General features: G+C 34.0%; 3 protein-coding genes and 1 long non-coding RNA gene across 7 annotated transcripts; 2 read left to right on the forward strand and 2 right to left on the reverse strand.

Annotated features, from left to right (window-relative positions):
- The first annotated feature begins 4,328 nt into the window (after positions 1 to 4,328).
- Positions 4,329 to 7,151, forward strand: LOC107001406 (arginine decarboxylase). The gene has a single exon (XM_015199471.2). The coding sequence runs from the start codon at positions 4,777 to 4,779 to the stop codon at positions 6,934 to 6,936; it is 2,160 nt and encodes a 719-aa protein (XP_015054957.1). The 5' UTR covers positions 4,329 to 4,776; the 3' UTR covers positions 6,937 to 7,151.
- Positions 7,152 to 7,894: 743 nt separating this feature from the next.
- Positions 7,895 to 11,331, forward strand: LOC107008264 (NADP-dependent D-sorbitol-6-phosphate dehydrogenase-like). Its single transcript, XM_015207224.2, has 6 exons — positions 7,895 to 8,108; positions 8,936 to 9,030; positions 9,131 to 9,248; positions 9,759 to 9,891; positions 10,446 to 10,665; positions 10,796 to 11,331. The coding sequence occupies exons 1-6, from the start codon at positions 7,976 to 7,978 to the stop codon at positions 11,024 to 11,026; spliced, it is 930 nt and encodes a 309-aa protein (XP_015062710.1). The 5' UTR covers positions 7,895 to 7,975; the 3' UTR covers positions 11,027 to 11,331.
- LOC114078624 lies at positions 10,030 to 10,448 on the reverse strand. Its single transcript, XR_003580275.1, has 2 exons — positions 10,200 to 10,448; positions 10,030 to 10,120 (listed from the first exon to the last, which is right to left on the reverse strand). It is a non-coding gene; the product is annotated as an uncharacterized LOC114078624 (long non-coding RNA).
- A 540-nt stretch (positions 11,332 to 11,871) lies between the features above and the next one.
- On the reverse strand, positions 11,872 to 19,644 carry LOC107007858 (polyprenol reductase 2). Of its 4 annotated transcripts, XM_027919523.1 has the most exons (8): positions 19,503 to 19,641; positions 19,437 to 19,468; positions 16,875 to 17,032; positions 14,908 to 15,254; positions 14,130 to 14,364; positions 12,549 to 12,647; positions 12,354 to 12,425; positions 11,872 to 12,247 (listed from the first exon to the last, which is right to left on the reverse strand). In XM_027919523.1, the coding sequence occupies exons 2-8, from the start codon at positions 19,450 to 19,452 to the stop codon at positions 12,143 to 12,145; spliced, it is 1,032 nt and encodes a 343-aa protein (XP_027775324.1). In that variant the 5' UTR covers positions 19,453 to 19,468; positions 19,503 to 19,641; the 3' UTR covers positions 11,872 to 12,142. The 4 variants fall into 4 exon arrangements, with proteins under 4 accessions (XP_027775324.1, XP_015062153.1, XP_015062154.1 ...); XM_015206667.2 differs by having other exon boundaries at positions 19,437 to 19,644; XM_015206668.2 differs by lacking the exons at positions 19,437 to 19,468; positions 19,503 to 19,641 and adding an exon at positions 17,128 to 17,666.
- Positions 19,645 to 22,170: the final 2,526 nt, after the last annotated feature.

A 22,170-nucleotide genomic window follows, 5' to 3' on the forward strand; every position in this document is an offset into this window, starting at 1 on the left:
TTTTGAGGGAGGGGGTGGGGTTGGGGGGCAAGCCGGTGGTGGATGGGTGGGTGGGGCTGTCAGGGATCGAATGAAAAATAAAATTTTGAAATTGAAAATATTTTTTTCAAATTAATTTTTTTCACCAAAAAAAGATAATTTGAAACTGGAGGAGAGTTTTGGAAAATGTTTTCCTTAATTTTTGAAGGAAAGTCATTTTCCTTAATTTTGAGGAAAATGAGTTGATTTGGAAAACATTTTCCAATATTTTGTCCCAATCAAACATTAAAAAATTGGAAAACATTTTTCCGAAAATATTTTCCTCCATATCAAACACACACTAAATCGATATAAATTATATCATAATAAATTTTGGAATCCGAGTGGACGTATCTTAAAAGATAGATTGAGTCAGTGAAGTTTCAATTCGATGAGAGTAAAGAGAGTGTGCGAAGCGCGTCAATAATAGGCCACCGCCGTGGGCCTCTCTCTTCATCATTCAGATACGCAGATTCTATGTGTTACCACTAGGACTACTTTCTCTTTTTTTGACAACAAAAATATAAACACAGAGTGAGAAAAAATTATAATAACACAAAAAAGAAAAACTTAAAAATTTAAATTTTATAAATTCGAGTTCTAAATTACACAGCTACTTATGTATTAAACTTTGATTTATTTAGTTTAAACTTAAATTTAGATTTATTTTGTAAAATTGGATTCAAAAGAGTACTAAATAAGAATTAAGGAGTTTTCATGTTGTGTTACCAAAGGTCTTTATTGTAACTATATAACTAATAAAAAAAATAATCTAAAAACTGTATATGATTTTACAGAATTAGTTTAGTTTTCAAAAAAATTAATTTACATATAATACAAAATTTGAATTAAAAAATTACGTCCACTCATTTTGTTCGCATGATTCTCGTTTGAGTTTATGAGTTAGGGTTATGTTATGTGTATTTGGTCCCCATAAAGAAAGAGAGCTACGTGTATTTTTGTTTTTTAAAACAACGTTGTGCTAATTAAATTACAAAATTATAAGAAATTGGTCTAAAATAATTATTAAAAACTTGAGTTCTTATTTAACTTATCTTATAGACTATTCAAAATTTAACATGTTAGTAATTATATACAGACTATCCAAATTTTGATGTGTTAGTAATTATCTACAGACTATTCCAAATTTGATGTGTTAAAGAATTATTTTGGTCCGTCCCATGCTACTTAATCTATATTAGATCGTAGAATAGATTCTCAATTTCAAATATTCACTTCATAAGAAATGAAATATAGAATGAAAATTTTAAGAAATCATTACGAATTATTATATTTAGCTTTCCATATGATTAAAAAAAGAATAAGAACTAAACTAAATGAACAAATATGTAGAGATAGCAAATGAGTAAAGATGAAAAAAAGATAAGATGTTAAATCTTATCTTATGAAAGTTTCGAATAATATGGGTTGATTTATTTTTGACCACCAAATAAATAATTAAACAACTTCACATAATATGAATTTATTTATATTCACTAATTTTTAAATAATTGAATAATATAAATTAATTTTAAATGATTAAATAGCTTTGGATAATATCAATAGTTTATATTTGACCAAGTTAAAAAATACTTGAATAAACTTAAATAATATGAATTAATTTATTTAAATTTATTGCGATAATATTGTTTTCTACGTGATAAAACTCCAAAAAAGATAAAAATAAAACCATTAGCTTTTAAAAAATTTAAAAGTAAAATACGGCTTAATTTTCCGCCGCCTAATTATCTCTGAACGTTTAATTAGGAAAATCTAAAGGAAGCTTCCTGTTCGTAAGCAAACCAATATCTCCTCAAATACTCACGATATTATCATACCTAACACTTACCTCATCTTCTCGCTTAACGATAAGATAAGATAATGGGGTCCACCTCGCGCCACGCGGCAGCTCTCCGTTGTCTATCCACGGTTCGTGAGAATCTGTCGCCCACTTAAATAAGAACAATATTCATACTCTTGCCATTTTTTTATTTTTTTTGTGTAAAATTTTTTATTTATTGATTTTTTTTACTTATCAAGTGTATTAATTATTTTTTACATATTAGTTATTCTATTGAGACGTGACAAAATTTAAATAGAATTTATTTTTTATTGAAATTCTATATATATATTTTAGGTATTTTTAATTGTCAATTATTATAGTTTAAAAATATAAATCTTAGTTCTTGTTTGTTGAGAATTTCATGTCCAAAATCACATTTAACTTAAAAGATAAAATAAATTCTAACAAGGTATAAATTAAATAAATATTAAATATCAAAGTCTAAATAATTTAGAAGGCAAACTACCTAATTAGATCTACCTCACTATTACATATATCATTATTACTCTTACTTTTAAACAATTACGTATATTATCACTTATGATATCTTATAAAATGTATTATAAAGATACAATTCTTTAAAATTAAAAATGATTAATTATTTTCACATTTAAACTCCAAAATTAGTCAAGATTTTTGATTTTGTAAGGAAGTATTTATGCTACAGATTGTCAAAAGCAATGTGTCTGAAAAAGGAGCATATTTCAGATACATTTATCTAGGGTTGTAATCGGTCAGTTCAGTTTTATGTGTTATTTATACGGTTTATTGATTTTTGAAATGTAAATATGTCAAATCAATAATATATTTTTTATCGATTTTTAGTTAATCGGTATAATACTTAATGGTTTGGTTTCAATTAACCAATAAAAAGAAAACTCATATATATTAATATACACTATAAAAAAAAATTCATATAAACCATATGATTTTTTTGGTATTTGGGCATGAAAATAATAATCATAAAAGTAACAATCATTTTTCTTGCAAAATTAAACACTAGACACATTCAAAGAAAAAATGTGAAAAAACATGTCGTCTTCACTGCCGTTGTGTCGTAGAAGCCAAGAGGCAAAGATGTAATAGGGTTTTGAGTAATACCGAAATTAAAGTAATTATAGTGTTTGTAAAATGTTATATAATTAGGATTTAACTCGTTTGGGATCGTTGTGTCGCATAAGCCAAGAGGTAATAAGGTTTTGAATAATATCGAGATTAAAGTTATTATTGGGTTTGTAAAATGTTAAATAATTAGGGTTTACTGGTTTGGGATCGGTGTGTCGCATAAGCCAAGAGGCAAAGAGGTAATAGGGTTTTGAGTAATATCAAAATTAAAGTAATTATAGGATTTGTAAAATATTATATAATTAGGGTTACTGGTTTGAGGTCATTGTGTCGCATAAGCCAAGAGACAAAGAGGTAATAGAGTTTTGAGTAATATCGAGATTAAAGTAATTATAGGGTTTGTAAAATGTTATATAATTAGGGTTAATTGGTATGGGGTCGTTGTGTCGCATAAGCCAAGAGGCAAATAGGTAATAGAGTTTTGAGTAATAACGAGATTAAAGTAATTATAGGGCTTGTATAATGTTATATAATTAGGGTTTACTGGTTTAAGGTTATAATAGTAAATTTATCAGAGGCAAAGAGGTAATAGAGTTTTAAGTAATACTGAGACTAACGCAATAGGGTTTGTAAAATGTCATATAATTAGGGTTTACTAGTCTAGGGATAAAATAGTAAATTCAGTATCGTCTTATTGGATTATCGATTTAATCATTAACAAAAATCATAAAATCAGAAATCGAATCGATAACCTAATAAAAAATTTGCGGAACCTTTAAAAAACAGTTAACCAATAACGTCCCAGCTAATCAAGTTCATTCCAGCTCCCTATGAGCTCATAGTCGCTAAAAGGAATAAAAGCTTGTTCCATCAATATCAATAATCCAATAGTGTTTCTCGATTCGATTTATTGGTTCAATCTGTTTTTGCACACCCATACATATACCCGAAAGATGAAGCTCGAAAGTCAGTGAAGAAAATTTTAATTTCTGAAAAGAAAAATCACTTTATTGTTGCTCAAAAATAATGAAAGAAATTATGATTTTTAAAAACTTTTTTAAAAGTTATTAGATTACTTTTAGTTAAAAAGTTGTTAAAAAAGTGATTTCTTCCTTAAATTAAGTATTTTAGCTACAATCCTCAATAAATATCGATCATACTTTTTCAATTTATCGAATACATGTATCAAACTTACGAAATATCATATAAAATAATATTCAAAATAGTCATAAATATTAGTAATAATTAGAACCTAAACTAGCGATATTTACGCTTTTTAACCTAATTTAGAATTCTTACTCCCAGAAGAAGAAGGAAAAGATAAAGTGAGATAATTTCCATGGGCCGAAAAATGGGGCCCACGGCCCAGCCACGGATTTGAGCCCTATATAAAGCGTCTTCGTCTCATGCAAATCTCGCTCACTTCATAAGCTGTTAGTTTCACGTTCTCTTCACAATTTCCATTACAGCCGCTAGGTTTCCGTCCACTTCTTCTTCTCCATTAATATCTGTATGGTGTTCTTCTTTTTTGAATTCTAGATTTTGGCTTTGAATTCTTGTTAATTTTTTATTTTCTTTGTTTAAATCAAGAAATTAGCTTCTTCTGAAGTCAGGGTGGGGATTTTTGGATCGTGTAAAAGTGTGTTAGAGGGTGATTATCTTTTGATTCACTTGTTTTTTTGCTTCTTTTGAGGGGGTAGCCGGGGCCTCGGCCTCGGCGGGTTTTAATAGCCCCCAACTATTACAACATTGGGAAGAAGAACATCAATCTGTACAAACCCTTAAGTTAGTTTTTCTTTTTTATTCTTTGATTCTTTCTTCTTAACAAATCAAAACAGATCGGGGAAGAGATGCCGGCCTTAGGTTGTTGTGTAGACGCTTCTGTTTCCCCTCCTCTCGGCTATGCCTTTTCTTGGGATAGCTCTCTTCCCGCGCCGGAGTTATTTTCCTCCGGCGTACCTCCGGCGACAAACGCCGCCGCCGTTTCCACCGGTTCTCATTGGTCTACGGATCTGTCATCTGATTTGTACCGGGTAGATGGGTGGGGTGCTCCTTATTTCTCCGTGAACTCTTCCGGGGATATTTCCGTCCGTCCACACGGTACGGATACTCTTCCTCACCAGGAGATTGACCTTCTTAAGGTTGTGAAGAAGGCTTCTGACCCGAAAAATTTGGGTGGACTTGGGCTCCAGATGCCTCTTGTTGTCCGTTTTCCTGATGTTCTGAAGAACCGTTTGGAGACTCTGCAATCGGCTTTTGACATGGCGATTAATTCTCAAGGCTATGAGGCTCACTATCAAGGTGTTTATCCGGTGAAATGCAATCAAGATAGGTTCGTGGTGGAGGATATCGTGAAATTCGGGTCGACATACCGATTCGGGCTGGAAGCCGGGTCTAAACCGGAGCTCCTGTTGGCGATGAACTGTCTGTCAAAGGGCAGTGCTGATGCTCTTCTTGTTTGCAATGGTTTCAAGGACACTGAGTATATTTCGCTTGCTTTGGTCGCAAGAAAGCTCCTTTTGAACAGTGTGATTGTGCTTGAACAAGAGGAGGAGCTTGACCTGGTGATTGATATCAGCCGTAAGATGTCTGTCCGGCCTGTAATTGGACTTCGTGCTAAACTCAGGACCAAGCATTCTGGCCATTTTGGATCCACTTCTGGTGAAAAGGGTAAGTTTGGGTTGACAACAACCCAGATTCTTCGTGTAGTGAAGAAGCTTGATGAATCTGGAATGCTGGATTGTCTCCAGTTATTGCATTTTCACATTGGATCTCAGATCCCCACAACAGAGTTGCTTGCTGATGGTGTTGGTGAGGCCACTCAGATTTACTCTGAATTAGTCCGTCTTGGAGCTGGTATGAAATTCATTGATATCGGAGGGGGGCTTGGAATCGACTATGACGGTTCTAAATCAAGCAATTCTGATGTCTCTGTTGGCTATGGCATTGAAGAATATGCCTCTGCTGTTGTCCAAGCGGTCCTCTATGTCTGTGATCGTAAGGGCGTAAAGCATCCAGTGATTTGCAGCGAAAGTGGCAGGGCAATTGTTTCTCACCATTCAATTCTGATTTTTGAAGCCGTGTCTGCTTCTACTACTCATGTTTCTACGCAGCCATCTTCGGGTGGTTTACAATCCTTGGTGGAGACTCTCAATGAAGATGCCCGTGCTGACTACCGAAACTTATCTGCTGCTGCTGTCCGTGGAGAATATGATACATGTCTCATCTATTCTGATCAATTGAAACAGAGATGTGTTGAACAGTTCAAAGATGGGTCCTTGGATATTGAACAGCTCGCTGCAGTGGATAGCATATGTGAATGGGTGTCGAAGGCTATCGGGGTTGCTGATCCTGTCCGCACATACCATGTGAATCTGTCAGTTTTCACCTCAATCCCTGATTTTTGGGGCTTCAGCCAATTGTTTCCTATTGTTCCAATTCACCGTCTGGATGAAAAGCCTACAATGAGAGGAATACTGTCTGACCTGACGTGTGACAGTGATGGAAAGGTTGATAAGTTCATTGGTGGCGAATCAAGCTTGCCGCTCCATGAAATTGGAAGTGGTGATGGTGGGCGGTATTATCTGGGGATGTTTTTGGGTGGGGCTTATGAGGAGGCGCTCGGAGGACTCCACAATCTATTTGGTGGACCAAGCGTTGTTCGGGTGATGCAGAGCGATAGTCCTCACAGCTTTGCGGTGACTCGCTCTGTTCCTGGTCCATCGTGTGCTGATGTGCTCCGGGCGATGCAGTTTGAGCCTGAACTCATGTTCGAGACTCTCAAGCACCGTGCAGAGGAATTCTTGGAACAAGGAGAAGGAGAAGGCGAAGGTCTTGCCTTTGGATCTTTGACCAGCAGCTTAGCTCAGTCCTTCCACAACATGCCTTACCTTTCGTCTTGCTGCTTCACTGCAGAAGCCACTGCCAATGCCAATACCAGTAATGGTGGCTATTACTATTACAGTGAAGACAATGCTGCAGCAGAGGAAGATGAGATTTGGTCCTACTGAACTCTGCTTGAAGTGTCTCTTGTTAGCATCTCCAGTTTGTTTTAGTTTGTTGTCGAGGTCGTCTGTTTTTTTCAATAATCCCACCCCTTAGTTGGGTGGATGTTAATTACTTTTGTTTGAAAAAGATGCAGTAGACTGTCATCTCCTATTGCAACTAAGCTTATGTTATGACTGAATCAGTTTTATATTAATGCATGCTTTTTTTGTTTAAAGTATATGATGATTGAATCGCCTCCTTATGTTTTGTTTTAGTATATGATGATGGTGTTAATTGAATCGCTGGCTTAGATTCGTTCATGATAATGTTTTATTTTGTACAAGGGAGTAGGTGGAGCTGTATCATTTTTAACTTTGTTTAGATTGTTAAGACATTTGTTCATCTTGGCACGTAGTTTACGTTATTGTTGACATAGAGTGGCCTTTGCAACAGAAAAAGAGTTGCTTTTTTGGTCATGGTAGTGTGCGTATAAAATTCAATATATTTTATTTGCTTTTGTTGTTTGTGTTGGCAAGAAAGATACGAATTGCCCCATATATCCACTACCATACCATACCATAGGAATGAAGATAACAGATTTCTAATGTTGCTTTTTGTACAGTGAATGAGATTCCTTATCGGCAAAAACACTTAAGACTCCGATGCCACCAATTAGTGAGAATATTATAGATGGGACGCCTTTATATTTTTGTTTCTGCCTAATTGTTTTTCAATATAGTCATTAAACCTCGAAAATCTGAACTCTTTCATTTACTACTAGTCGTCTTTTAACTTCATACATATACATAGATTGTGTAAGAATCTTTTACATTCAATATCAAGATTGGTTTACGATAGGATATAAAGTGTTAAACGGTCTTTATATCCGTGTTGTTAGTTGTCATTTTCCTTGCCATGCTGAGAAGACTCATTGGGCCAACATATAAAATTGGGAGCCCATAAAACTCCTTTTGCAAGCCCATTTATACAAGACAGACAGTGAAACACCAGTCAATTGCAGGTTCAGTAGTTTCAACTTTCAAGCAATCAAAGAGAGCAGAAATGGCGATAACACTGAAGAGCGGCTACAAGATGCCGATTGTGGGATTGGGTGTTTGGCGAATGGAAGGAAAAGATATAAAAGATCTTCTCATCAACGCCATCAAGATTGGCTACCGTCACTTTGATTGTGCTGGTAAACTACTTTTCTTGATTCTACTTTCTTGCTCTTTTCATTCTTCAATCTTGATTATGTAGATAGAAATAGTTCCTCCGTTTGGATTGCTAGATTCAAATGTGATTTCTTGATTTTCACTCATGGATAATTCTGGATTGTATGACCACCATTCTAGCCCTAAAAGCGAGGTTTAAAACATGTTGAGCGTTTTGTTTCACTTAAATGTATTATCATCAAGTTAATAAGATAAACTTTTCCTTGTCAATGAGCTTTTTCCGAGGATACAATATACAATTGGTTTTTCACTTTATTCTCCATATATTTGTTAATCGTGTTTAGGTTATTAGTCTTGGACTAAACATATATATTTGTATTTTTTTCTTTCCTCTGTAGTCTCTAACATACCTTTAGAACTTTTTTGCTTTTGATAATACTAGGTATGTCCCCTCCCTTAAATCATTTTTAAATAGAGTATTGCTCCTTACAAGTTGGAGTAGTGGAGATTACATCTTTAAGTAAAGTTTCAGCTGTATCGATCTTCTTCTACACGCGTTATGTCTACTTAGTTAGTAGATTGTTAAGTCCCGGGCGGGGATAGTTTATCACTTAACCATACATCTGCTAGTGGGAGGAGGTACCAGGTGGAACAAGTAAGCTGCTGGGACATAGCCTTATGTTTTGAAAAATGTTTAAAGATGTATATTTATGTTAAGTGTGTGCACGTTGTCACAAACAAGTAATAGGTGTAATGCTCCTCTTCACTGCTCCACTTAACTTATGAATGTGTCTTTGCTACTAGATATGTTCTTGGATTATTGTGACCTGACATTTGGTAATGCTTGCAGCTGACTATCAAAATGAAGCTGAAGTTGGGGAAGCACTCGCAGAAGCATTTCAGACAGGGCTCGTGAAGAGGGAGGATCTTTTCATTACAACAAAGGTTAGTGCAAAAGTGTTAATTACATCTGTCGACACAGTTTTAGCATTTCGCTGAGAATTACATATAGCTGTCAATGAATATCGACTCTCTCTTTTTGCAGCTTTGGAACTCAGACCATGGTCATGTTCTTGAGGCCTGTAAAGACAGTCTTAAGAAGTTACGCCTGGATTATCTGGATCTCTACCTTGTTCACTTCCCTGTAGCCACAAAACATACAGGTAAAGCTGCTGGTCTTATTACCTTCGACTTCTTCAAACTTTTGTGCACTTATCTCTTTTTTCCGTTTACCTTTTTTTGAGTTGTGAGGGGGGCAGACCATAACTTATGGCTGATACAGCACATTAGCTATTGCATTTTTATCATTCAAATCATGATTTTTATGCTTATTGCACGTCTCACACTGAAGGATGTTGTACATAATAACTGTATGGCAAAAACAAACAGCTGGTATTTTGACAAGTACTGCTTGGATTAATGGCGCATAGGTGATTGTTAGCTGAATATTGATGCTTAAATTTCCTGATTTTCAGTTATTTGGTAATTGACTTTATACAACTTAAAACCCAAATGAGCTATTCAGCAAAATCAGTATTATTTGATTTCAATATATATAGTATTGATCTAAACATCTAGTAATCAATACTCTACTTTAATCTTGGCCTTGGCTTGAACTCAAAGAATTTTCTCTTTTTGAAATGGCTCATTGTGTTTCTTCTAAATGCATTCAGGAGTTGGTACAACAGCTAGTGCATTGGGTGAGGATGGTGTTCTTGATATAGATACCACCATATCATTGGAGACTACTTGGCACGGAATGGAAAATCTAGTATCCTTGGGCTTGGTTCGCAGCATAGGAATCAGGTAGGCTTACAACTTAAAAATCTGTACTACCCTTTATTCAGCTGCTATGGCCAGCAGATTCATTCTTCTGCTTCATGATACTATCGTGCTGTGGATAATCTTATTGCTGAAGTCTGGCATTTTTGACAAAACTAGATATAGTTTGGCCATTTAACTAGCGATTTCCTCCTTGAGTTTGTGTCGCTCCAATGCACTGACAAATACGTAGTGTTTCAACGAACAAACAAATCTAAAAGAGGAAATTTAATTCTTTAATACATATATAGGCACTTCTTGAAAAATTGAAAATTGTGTATCGCAAACTTAACTGCTCAGTATTGCTTGAAATGAATTCATCCTTCTTGAAGTCGTCTTGTCTTGTCTACAACCATTATAACATTGTGAAAAGCCAACTCTATCACCTTCAACTTTACATGTGTACTTTCGGTTATGGTGCATAACTACGTTAGTTATAGGCGCAAGCAGAAAGTTATCATGTTATGCTACTAAAATTTGAATTACTTTTCATACTAATGGGCTTGTTTCTTACTCTTGCAATGGGAATTGATGTGCAGCAACTACGACATCTTTCTCACCCGAGATTGCCTTGCATATTCCAAAGTGAAGCCTGCTGTGAATCAAATCGAGACTCATCCTTATTTCCAGCGTGAATCTCTTGTCAAATTTTGCCAAAAGCATGGCATCTGTGTTACAGCACACACCCCACTCGGTGGTGCTGCCGCTAATACTGAGTGGTTTGGTTCGGTGTCATGCCTGGAGGATCCAGCTCTAAAAGTAAATCGTCGTGCTCTTTTATTTTCCATATTTCATGAACTGTTCTTCTGGAAGTTCCACAAAAATTTGTTTCATATTTGCTGGTTTGGTGTAATTGAGGTTGTTTTGTGTTTTACTTATTGCATCACAGGGTCTAGCTGAGAAATATAAGAAGACTGTGGCCCAGGTCATTCTGCGCTGGGGCATCCAACGAAACACAGTTGTGATTCCGAAATCATCAAAACTGGAGAGACTGCAGGAGAATTTCAACGTACTTGACTTCGAGCTCACCAAAGAAGACATGGACCTCATCAAAAGTTTGGACCGCAACTATAGGACCAACCAACCTGCAAAGTTTTGGGGCATAGATCTGTATGCCTAAAAGCTTCATACTTGATGTCTCATTTTGACACCAAAGGCACCAGGATAGGGGGACTAAACTACTTAAGACCAGCATCTCATTTGAATATGGAAAAGTGAGTTTATGTTTAGCATGAGAGAGACCATTTACTGCTCTACCTAAGATGTAGTTATGTTTTTTCCATTTCGAACTTGTGTACCAAGGCTGATGAATGATGGTTTAGTTTCTGGGAGAATGTGCATGCCCCTTAACTCTGGGGCAACACATCTCCATCCAACGGCAAATAAAGCTATTGGCTACTAAAATGCTGCAAAATTCTATCTTTAGCATAATAGCTAGTGGTTGTGAATGGGCAGTTAGTCAAAAGTGAATGGCCTTAAGATTAACAACTTTTGACTTTGACCTTGAAGGTTCACACACGGGGCAAAGTGGAATCTGAAGTTCAAGATCACACATTTTTAAGGTCATTTGTGTGCAACTTTCTGTTTGGGTTGTAAAAGTAGATCATGACTTAATTTGCTTGGTTAAAATGTATGAGGTCAAAATTGATCAAATAACGAGTACTAACTAACCCGCTTCGTTCAAACATGTTTCATCCTCCTATCTCTTTTACTTGATTTTTTGAAGAAAAAAAAAGTGTGGAAGTATGATATTGTAAGTTTATAATTTGACCTGCAGGTTCTACTTTAATGACCTAATAATTTGATAGGTCACTTTGAGTTCAAGTCAAGTCCCACTCGTTTAAACTTGAACTAGTTGAGCAGATTATTCAAAAAGAGGTTGATTTGACAACTTTACAATAGCATCAATGCTGACTAATGGTACTGATTAAGATCCTTAAAACACAAGGCAATAATAAGGAATTATGGGCCAAACAGTAAAAATGAAGACATTAGTGATTTCATTATGTTACGTTACATGATATTAAGGCAATAAGAAAAAGGCAAACAAAAGGCAAAGACCAGAAGTACTCACTAAAACAGTTGGGCATATTCAGACCCATAGAGTTGTATCCATGGTTAGATCACAGTTTCTAGGCTAACCTAAGAAACAATTTCACATCTAACCTGCAGAACCTATATATACATACACAGATCCGCTCAAAGAAATAATATAGCAGAACTTGGTCATTGAGCATCAATAAACATATGGAAAAATAGCAAAACGATTCCTAGGATAGTTGTCAAACTTGTGCAAATACCATCTGTGTGTTTCTGCTGCTGCTAAGACAAGATTTGCCACCTGAAATTGCAACACGATGCATCACGCTGTAGGAATGAAAATGAACACCCAAGAATACAGGGTGGTGAACAGGGGGTGCTTCTCAAGATTTTGAATAGAGTTGTACCGTGAATCCCCAGAGTAGCCATATAGTGAGGTCCGAACATCCACTAGCAACCACAAAGCCAGCATATACAACCTTAAGTACAAGTGAAAAGCAAAAAGGAACTTGTAAATTAGAGCCTGCAAAGGTCAGCTTCTTGTGTGTACTGATACATGAAATAAATACTCCTAGAACATTAGTAAGATAAAGAGAAATTACAATCTCAGCCAAATAGTGTGGAGATGAAACATATTGAAACCAATCACCATAAGGAACTGCATATTCATCATTGTCTTCTCTGTTCTCCCTCAATGATCCCTGATTGGCAATGTAAAGATGTTATTATCACAGTGATGATCTAAGGAATTCTAAGGCTACCATCAATGAAATAACTGATACAAGCACACAATAACTACGGCTCAATGACCGACACAAACACAATAAAAGAATCAGCTGTCAAGTTCAAAGAGAAATGCCTTTACGTTAACAGGGAAATTCGGAAAAGAAAATTTTATGAGCCAGCATAATAAAGTAAAAAACAACAGAATGAAGCAACAGACATAGAAGTTAGTCAAACCTCTTATAAGCTCATGTACTTTTGTTGCGGCGTATTTTGCACATCCATAATTATCAATAAGCTGAATTTCAACTTATTGCTTCAATTTGATTCAGCTTATTAATGAACTGAATTTATCCAGCGTATAAGATTTATTTATATAGATTAAAAAGAAGTGGATAAGCTTGGTTATTCACCTTCACAGGTTATTACTTCAACTATTGTATCATTATATGCTATCACATCATCCTCACTATCTGTTCATCCTTGTATTGGCAATCGAGAATCAACCATAAAAAGTCAAACCACATCCAGTTATAATATCTAGAGCAGCTAAAGTTTTCAGATTTCACAACCACTCAACCACCAATGTGCCTTAGGAAAAAGAACTAACTCTAACAGTCGGTCTTAATGACAGTGAGATCCATCCCTCACTCACACATATCGACATTTAGAACCAACAAAATACTTAAGGTCAAGAATCCATATTCTTACCTTGATACAACCTTGACCAGATTGCCACAATTAATATACTTGGATTTAGGCCATTTCTGTGAATAGATAGAGATGTTCTTTTCTTTTATATAGGTGAAAGGCCAGCCTTGGAGAAACAGTAAAGCTGTCTCGGTGACCTATAGGTCACGGGTTCAAGTCAAGAAAGCAGTCATTAATGCTTGCATTAGGCTAGATTGTCTACATCACGCCCCTTAGGTGTGGCCCTTCTGCGGACCCTGCATGAAAGTGGGATGCTTTGTACATCGGGATGCCCTTTTTTATAGGTAAATAATAGCAAAACCATTAATCGCATGGAGGCAAATAAAAATTAGTTGACTCTAACTTGAAAATCAGAAGTGCTTTTGCTTCATCTATTTAAATAATATGCCACACTTATTTCGTGCTCTTTAAGTTCAATTCTTGTAATGTGGTGACTGTGCTCTATTTAATCAAGGTGGGTGAGCTCTAGTGAATAAGAAGGGCTTAAGAGACCGAAACCATTAGGCGACAAGAAATATGATCAACACTTTAAACAATTTTTAGACTACAGTTAAACCCTTTTTTAGGGTTTTATTGAAAAAACCAATAGCCTTTTTTCTTCCACGATATAAATTATAATAACCAAGTAATCCTCACATAGAAGAAGTAGGGCCCAAGGACAAGCACATAATATATTAACCAAGTAACAAAAGACACTCTTAACTTCAAAGACAAATCCAAATCCATATTCAATAGCACATGCAACTTACCAGAATTGCATGACAACGGTGTTGATGAATCCAGCCCCAAAAAAATATAGCTGCACCAATCCATGAGTACCATCGTAGTTGAATGAGAGGGTTCAAAAATCTCCACCAATCAACCTCAGTTGCTAGCATCCTATCTTTTCCTTTGACAATAAACTCTTGAATCAAACTCAAACCGAACTTGTATACCTCTGTAGCATGATTGCAGCAAAGAGAGATGGGAACTGCTGTATAGAAACTTGAATCAAGAAAAAGAACAAATTCAGCAAGTGTTCTGTCCATCAGACAACTTGGAGTTGATGTGCTATGGAAACTAAAAGAAGTTAGGCACTAAAAGAGAATATACTAGTGTTGTCCAAACAGGAAATAGGGACTACGACTTCGATAAAGTATGAACCATTTCAAACAATTTTCTATACAATTACAATGCAGTTTATCAAAACTAAAGTCTAGTTGGAAATTCTACATATAGATAAAGAATATATGCTCCATAAAAAGATAGACATGTAATGGTCAAAGATTAGATCCTTTTACTAGGCCATGGATATTTTTATCAAAGTAATTATATGATGGCCAAAATTGAAGTTCCTATTAAAGAAAGAAAATAACACACCAAAAAGAAAAAGGAACAGACACACAGAACACACCAGGAGTCAACTGTGCCCTTAGACAGTCTACGAGTAATCCACCATGACTATGGCAAAGAATGTTACTTACCAGCTGATAAACGCAACAAGAAATATGGAAATATTTACGAAAAAAGAGACAGTGAGATACTTACAATAAACCTGTGAGGTAGCCTAAAATGTGCATCCTGGCTGAAGGACTATATTTAAACACGTATATTGACTCAAACAGGCGTCGCAGTACTTGAGCTTCCATTAACAAAAGAAGAAAGATCGATACAGCAATCCTGCTTCTATGTTCCTTTGATGTATGAGAACTGTGCGAAGAGAAGATACGCGATCCTCCCGTCAAGTGGCTAGCAATACTAGAAAAAAGCAATGGTTCTGTGATCTTTGGCATTGTACAATAATCATAAAGCCAGGTTGCAACTAACAGAAGTATTGTCCAAACAGAAGCTAGAATGTAGAAGTGAATGAAGAGTTTCTGTGGAACAGACAATTTCTGCAATTGAACAAACCAAAAAGAGTGTCAGGTCAATTAAGTTGTTGCAGAAACTTTTGTTCTTTTAAAAGTTGCAGAAATTTTCATTTTCATAGAAAAAATCAATTGCCAGAGAAGAAACAAATTGATATTTTAAAAAAAACTAGTCATCATCCATATAACACAGTTGTGCTTGCAACTAAAAACTTACTTTATTTATACATATAACAAGTACTTTGAGGGTTCATTCTACCTTATACAAGGGTTGCAAATACCACATACTTAAGTTTGTAACATGAGACAAGTGACCATGTACTTGAAATAGAACTTTGTATCAAGACACAGGTCACCAAATAACTGAAACTGAACTTTACTTCACAAAACCGATTTTTTTTACTAAATTTGAAACAACAAGTGCAAGGCGAACATGGCATGATAGAGGACACACTAGGATCAAGAAAGATATATTAGCGCTTCGCTTCAGAAGATGGAAACCTACCAAAAGAGAGAGAGAGAGAAGAGAGACTCAACGAACAAATTAGACAGTGATGTCACATATTTCTGAAAGGTACATTTCCAGTATTCATTAATGTATCAGTCAGACAACTACCAAAAGTTGATCAGTACAACACTCAGCTAGTAACAATGAATCAGTTCAATTTGATAGGGATTCTATCCCTAAATTTTCACAAGCCACATTCAAATTAAATCAGTTTGAATGGAGGTTATCTATCTGGTTCAGTGAAGATGATTAGAGATCCTGTAGCAGTGGATACAATCAACACCCAATTTCACCCCGAAATCATGTGTTAACAGTTGTATCCTGCTCAGATACCCTTCTAATTTGCTTAGCTCCAGCCTTCGGGGGATCAGATGTAGATTTTGCAATGCAGCAGTGAGATACCACATTTTCTGAGTGAGATGCTGCTGTAAAAGAAAGGGGCAATGCAATTGCTTCCCTCTACTCTCTCGAAAGTGCACGCCTCGATCCTCCAAGAACAACCTTAAAGCCTAGAAATATCAATTGCCTAGCAGCAATTAAACCCATTAGCCTTGTACCATTGACCACTACATTCCCGCTCTAAACATCTTCAGATAGCTTAAATCTCACTTCTTTAGTCATGAAACCAAACCAAGATTGAGATATAATGATGTAGGAGAAATTGTAAGCAGAACTAACAAGTTTTGTGTTCAGCTCGTATGGATTACAAAGCATGGTCTTTGATTGTTAACATGCCAGAATACCATTTCCTAAACATGCAAGGTTGTGGAAGTCGTGAGGTTGAGACTCTGAAACTACAGCTTCGATGCAATTTGAGGAGGGGGGAAATATTCATTATCATGTAGTTATTGTATTGTCAGAGAAATATTCATTGTCATGTAGTTATTGTATTGTCAGAGAACTATTCAGGTGGATGCTCAATTGTAAATACAGAAAGTTGAGCTAGTCGTTGGGTACACTATTTCTTTCGGAAACCAAAATTACAGGCCAACGGCCAAATAATATACATTGATTAATCTTAGAAGAAAAACTTAAACCAATTGAACTATACAATGCTTGAATGTTTAGTGATACCAAAAGAGATTGTAAGAACACAAAAACGCAAGCAACAAGATTTCACTTTTTGAATGAATACTTACATTTGATGAAGACTGCATAATCTTGCCGCGCTTAGCAAACCCTAACACGAATTGTTTAAAAAAACTGATCTTGGATGAAGGAATCAAAGCGATGACAACGGGCAATATCGCAGCAACCCATGCAGCTCTCAACAGGGTGACCAGCCCTAACTCCATTTCTACGAAATCCCACAACAAAAAAAAGAAAAACTTTAGTTCAAATTCACAAATGGGGTTTCCAAATTCCTACTGATTATCAACAATATAGAGTTACCAGAACTGAATGAATATAAAAAGATACAAACTTCAATGAGTTCACGGGAAAATGAAGGGAAAACAGGGATACCATATAAATTGTGGGTCCTTAATGCAGTGCCGTGAAAGATTGAACATGCTATGCGTTAAGGCTCGAAATTCAAGAAAACTTGAAGAAGAAGAAGAGAAGATTCCATGGCATTTGCTTCAATGCTACTCTGGAAGGTGTGAAGTGTAGAGAGTGTTTTGGAAAATAAAAATGACTTTATTTTGAAAAATCAATTTAACTTAGGTTTTAAAGAAAAATAACTTTTAAAAGAATAGCCACTTGTCAAAAATTAACTTAATAAATTTTCAGAAGATCTTAAAACAGAGAAAAATCATTTAAAATTCAAAGAGAGTTAGAAACTCAATTTACATTTTGAAAAGGTGTTAGGTCTTGAAATGTCCATGATCAACGACTTAACTAAATATTTAAATTCTTTTAAAAAAATATCTAAAATATATTTTTTTATTTTTAAGGAAAAATAATCTACTTGACAAGATAACTAATAAAATAATTCATAAAGAAAATAAGTAATAAATAAAATATAAATATTTTAACTTGAGCATATAGGTAGAAAAAATGACTTGCTTTTGGAAATTTAATTTAAGTAAAATCAATTAAAATAAAAGATTAGTTAATAAAAATGAAAAGAGAGAAATTTGAACTTGGGCTCCTTGCCCAAATTCAGCAAAAACTGGGCCTCTAGGTCCACCTTCCCTAATTCTAAGCAGATTGATTGATATTCCTTGCAGTTTGGGCCTTGTCTATCTGCAACACAACTGAAATTCATGGGTTTAGGCCCAAATTGTCAAAATATACTGCTACTCATTTCAATTTTCGCTTGGACCTGCTGGTGAAATTTCCTAGACTTTTGGTCCACTTCCCTGTATATTCTGCATATATTGGGTGTATACTATATCCCACCCATTTTGAGCTTTCCGAAACCTGAAATTCGACTTAAACCTTGTAGTTCTGCATTTCCCAATATTTCAATATTTTCGTCTGTATACCAGTGTATACAACTCATTTTCTGGATTTTGAAGACTTAATAAGTTAATTCCAGTTTTGTATTGGACTTCCGAAACCTGTATCAGCTTCCAAAGACCTGTTCACCGACTTCACAATTTGCCATGGGGCTGACTCGAGAAATATGAACCATTGGGAGATGCAAGATATCGAGACAGAATCCATTTGGACTCAAAAAGGGATTTGGTAAGAAACAAAACAAAAACAGATAAGAATTAGTACCAAATTCCGATAGAAACTAGCAACATGGAACACTGATATGAAAATCAAGGGAATAAATGATATGAGAAGACAAGGCACAGATATAGGGAAGGGACAAGAATTTAGTGACACTTCAGGACTAAATTCTAATATTTCTCAGAACAAACAAGAACAAAGCTACGAACTTTAATGTGAAATAAAAGTAAAAATCGATGCATTAAGTAATAGAGTGAGAGAACAGACATTCGAAGCATAATAATTAATCTATTCAAAACTCTTATGACTCAATCAAACAAGAAACAACAATGAGGAAAATTGGAGGTTAAGCTCAGTCTAAAACATATACGGCAAGCTCTTCCCTTAAACAGTGGAAAACAACAAAGCAAGTTCATCCAAGTTTAAGACTCGCAAGAGTTGTGCAGCTATACTGATTGTAGAAGTTGAAAACAACCAAATTCATATGCTAAACGAACTACAGCTTAATTATCACAAGAGCTACTGCCCCCAACAAAACCGAATAATCGAACACCACAATGTAATCAACTACCACCAAATCCAGATTGATTTAATGACTTACAAGAAAAAACTCGGATCAATATGAGGAACTAAAGAAGATAAACAGAACAGAGAAAAACAAGAGCTTGTAGTAAGGTTAACATGTAAAAAGAAAAAACAAAGCCTCACATTTTAAAAGCTCAACTGCAAATAGCAAACACTACTTGACTCAAATAATTCGCTATAATCGATAAGACAAGAGAGAGACAAACTAAGCTAATGGGATGGCTTTATCAATCAATTTTCAAAAACTCAGACTTAACGCTAACAGTAACAAACCAGATAAAGAAACATTGATGCTTGAAGACGTATAAATCAAAAAAAGCTCAGATTTGGCGACATTCGAATAGGTAGAACAATGGAAAAATGATATTAAACCTAAGCCAAATGGATCACTTCAACACATCATCACTAAAAATCAATTATTCATAGCAACGAAATACTAACTTCACTAAATCGAAACGTTATTCCGAAATAGAAAAAGACGAAGAGAGCATTACTTTTTCCGGGCAGCATGCCGCTTGATTCTCGAGCACCGAGATTTCTCCACCTGTCCCGATTCTCGAATATTCTTGCGAGTGAGCAGGGCTGCTGGTTCGCAATTTTCGCGTGAAGAAGAAGACGCTGTAACGGGTCGTTCTGGGTATGTATTGTAACTGTTGGGTATTGTATGTGAATTGGATCAGGTTGAGTCTTTTTGGTGGGCTACTCTCTCTCTAAAAAATACGATCTGAACTCAATTAATTAAAAAAATTTCTTAGTCTTAACAAAATAAAAAATAATTAAATTAATTAACAAAATTTTAAATAAAACTAAACCTTTTTGAGACAATTTTTTAATATTCATAAAATTTACTAATTACATACACAATTACTTACCAACTATTTTTTTCTAAAATTTTTATAAAACTAATTATTTTAAATTGTTTGCAATTGAAGAATCTCGACGATTAATAAAATTGGTTGTCAACGCCAAAAAAATAAAAAGAAAAAAACAAAATGGTCCTTCAGCAGTTGTTTGATATAGCTATAAACTATCCGCTATAATAATTTTGAGATAAATTTTAGTATTATTTTTTAATTATGAGTTTAATCATAGATAGTAGGTAGTTTTTGAATCATTTATTTTATATTATAATAATAAGATAAATTTATTTTATATACATGAATAATTTATTGCATGATAATATATTCTCGATTGAATAATTTCTTTTAAGTTTAACTCAAAATAATCCTTATATTTCAATGAGGAGAACTAAAAATTCTTTATATTTCAAAACAATTGATATATTTTTAGAAATTTTATGAAACATATGTCTGACTTTTAATGAACTTGCAAACTACCCCAGGTGAGAAAAATTTAGGATTGAGTTGATCTTAATTCATATCTTATTATTAAAATCTGTATATTATCATACTATTATTATTTATTTTTCATAATTAACCTAGAAATTTGGGAAAACAAAGTCTTTATATTTGAAGTTGATACAAAAACCTATAACTTGTTCTACTTCTAAAGCTTCAAAACTTTAGAAGGTCCAAAAAAATTGGTTGGCTTTGAAATAAATTCATTTTTTTTCTTAGTTTTCTACTCGGTAATTTTACTCTTTTTTGTTTTGATATCGTGTGGTATTTGCTCGAACTCGGGAAACACTTCTTTAATATGGCTTTCAAAGCTATTTTTAGCTATCCTCTCGACCTTTATACTGATGTTATAATAGATAATTCTCTGATTTCATGGATCTCCTGACTACAAGACTTTACACGGGTAGAGTTCGATATTTCTTTGTTGAGGTTGATCCAACTCTTTTCTTTCATCGGTTGATGATTGTATCCTATTCATATTAAGCGGGGCATCCGTTTCCTCAAATGTCTAGTCGTTGCAATTAGGGTTGTTCAAAATTGAAACGTAATTGCTAACCTAACAACATACATATATATGTATATAGAGAGAGTAAATTATCGAATTAATAATTGATAAATATAGTAAAATTTATAATTACATATCTAATAATACAAAATATGAATTATTCAATTTTCCTATTGAATTAATATTAATCTGTTAAGAATAGTTAAATTACATTTATAGCTTTATTGTATCTAAGTTTCTTAAAATGATAGAAGCCTAATTTCTTAGGACCTAAATATTGTAATATGTGAGGTGTTTTTGCTTAATTTTGTCCATATATGATAAATTAAGTAAAACGATAAGGTTTGTAAATAAAGAAAGGATGTTCGAATTCAAACCCTCAAAGCAATTCCAACTGGGAAACTTACCTAAATATGTATTATATTAAGAAAACGTTATCGTTTAGAGTAATAATATTTTTTAATTTGATTATTTTTAATAAATTTATAATATAATGTTAATATATATTAAAAAAATAATTTATAAACACATATACTATAAGTTTTATTGATAAATAATATATTTATCACACATTTTAATACATTAATATCTTACCAACAAGCATATATATTTTAAAACAATTATAATACATATATATTGCATACATAATCAACTTTTAAAACATATAATATATTTATCATATTATTGCTATATATTATTATAAATGATTATAATAAAAAATATTATTAAAATGAAATTATTTATTAAAAGATATCTATTTATGTAATTTTTCCATTTCCCAAGTTTTTTTTTTCATTAACCTTGTTAATTGACTGATAAATAGGTCAATAATCTTTAAATTCAGAGAAAATCAAGCGCTACCATATTGATTAGATTAGCAAATTAGTATATTTAAGATAGATAATCATTAAGTTAAATCCTAATAAAATATCTCTATTTGCAATCAAATCGGCATATTGTAACTTGTAAGTATCTCAAACAGGTAGCCTGGAGGCTAAAAGCAATTTCATTAGCAGATAACTTACAATTTTACACGTTGTTCAAACTTTAAAGGATACGTGGCAAGTAGCTTTTTAAAAATCTAATAATAACTTCGTAAGAAGTCTCTCACACCTACTTTTCTTATGTTATAGAAAAAAAATTAAAGCAATTCATTTGTAAATATAAGTTTCCATAGAGATAATGACAGGAAAAAACTTATCCGCGCCGGATGTAACACCAAGCCAATGCAATTTTCATTATTAAGTGATTTAATGAAATAAAATGAACTATAAATCTAAACACATATTTTATTTTATTTTTAGCTAAATATTTATTGTTGTATTTGTATCAAAAACACCAACAAATATATATATATATATATAT

This window comes from Solanum pennellii, chromosome 1 (genome assembly GCF_001406875.1).
Source record: "Solanum pennellii chromosome 1, SPENNV200".
Lineage (NCBI taxonomy): Eukaryota > Viridiplantae > Streptophyta > Magnoliopsida > Solanales > Solanaceae > Solanum > Solanum pennellii.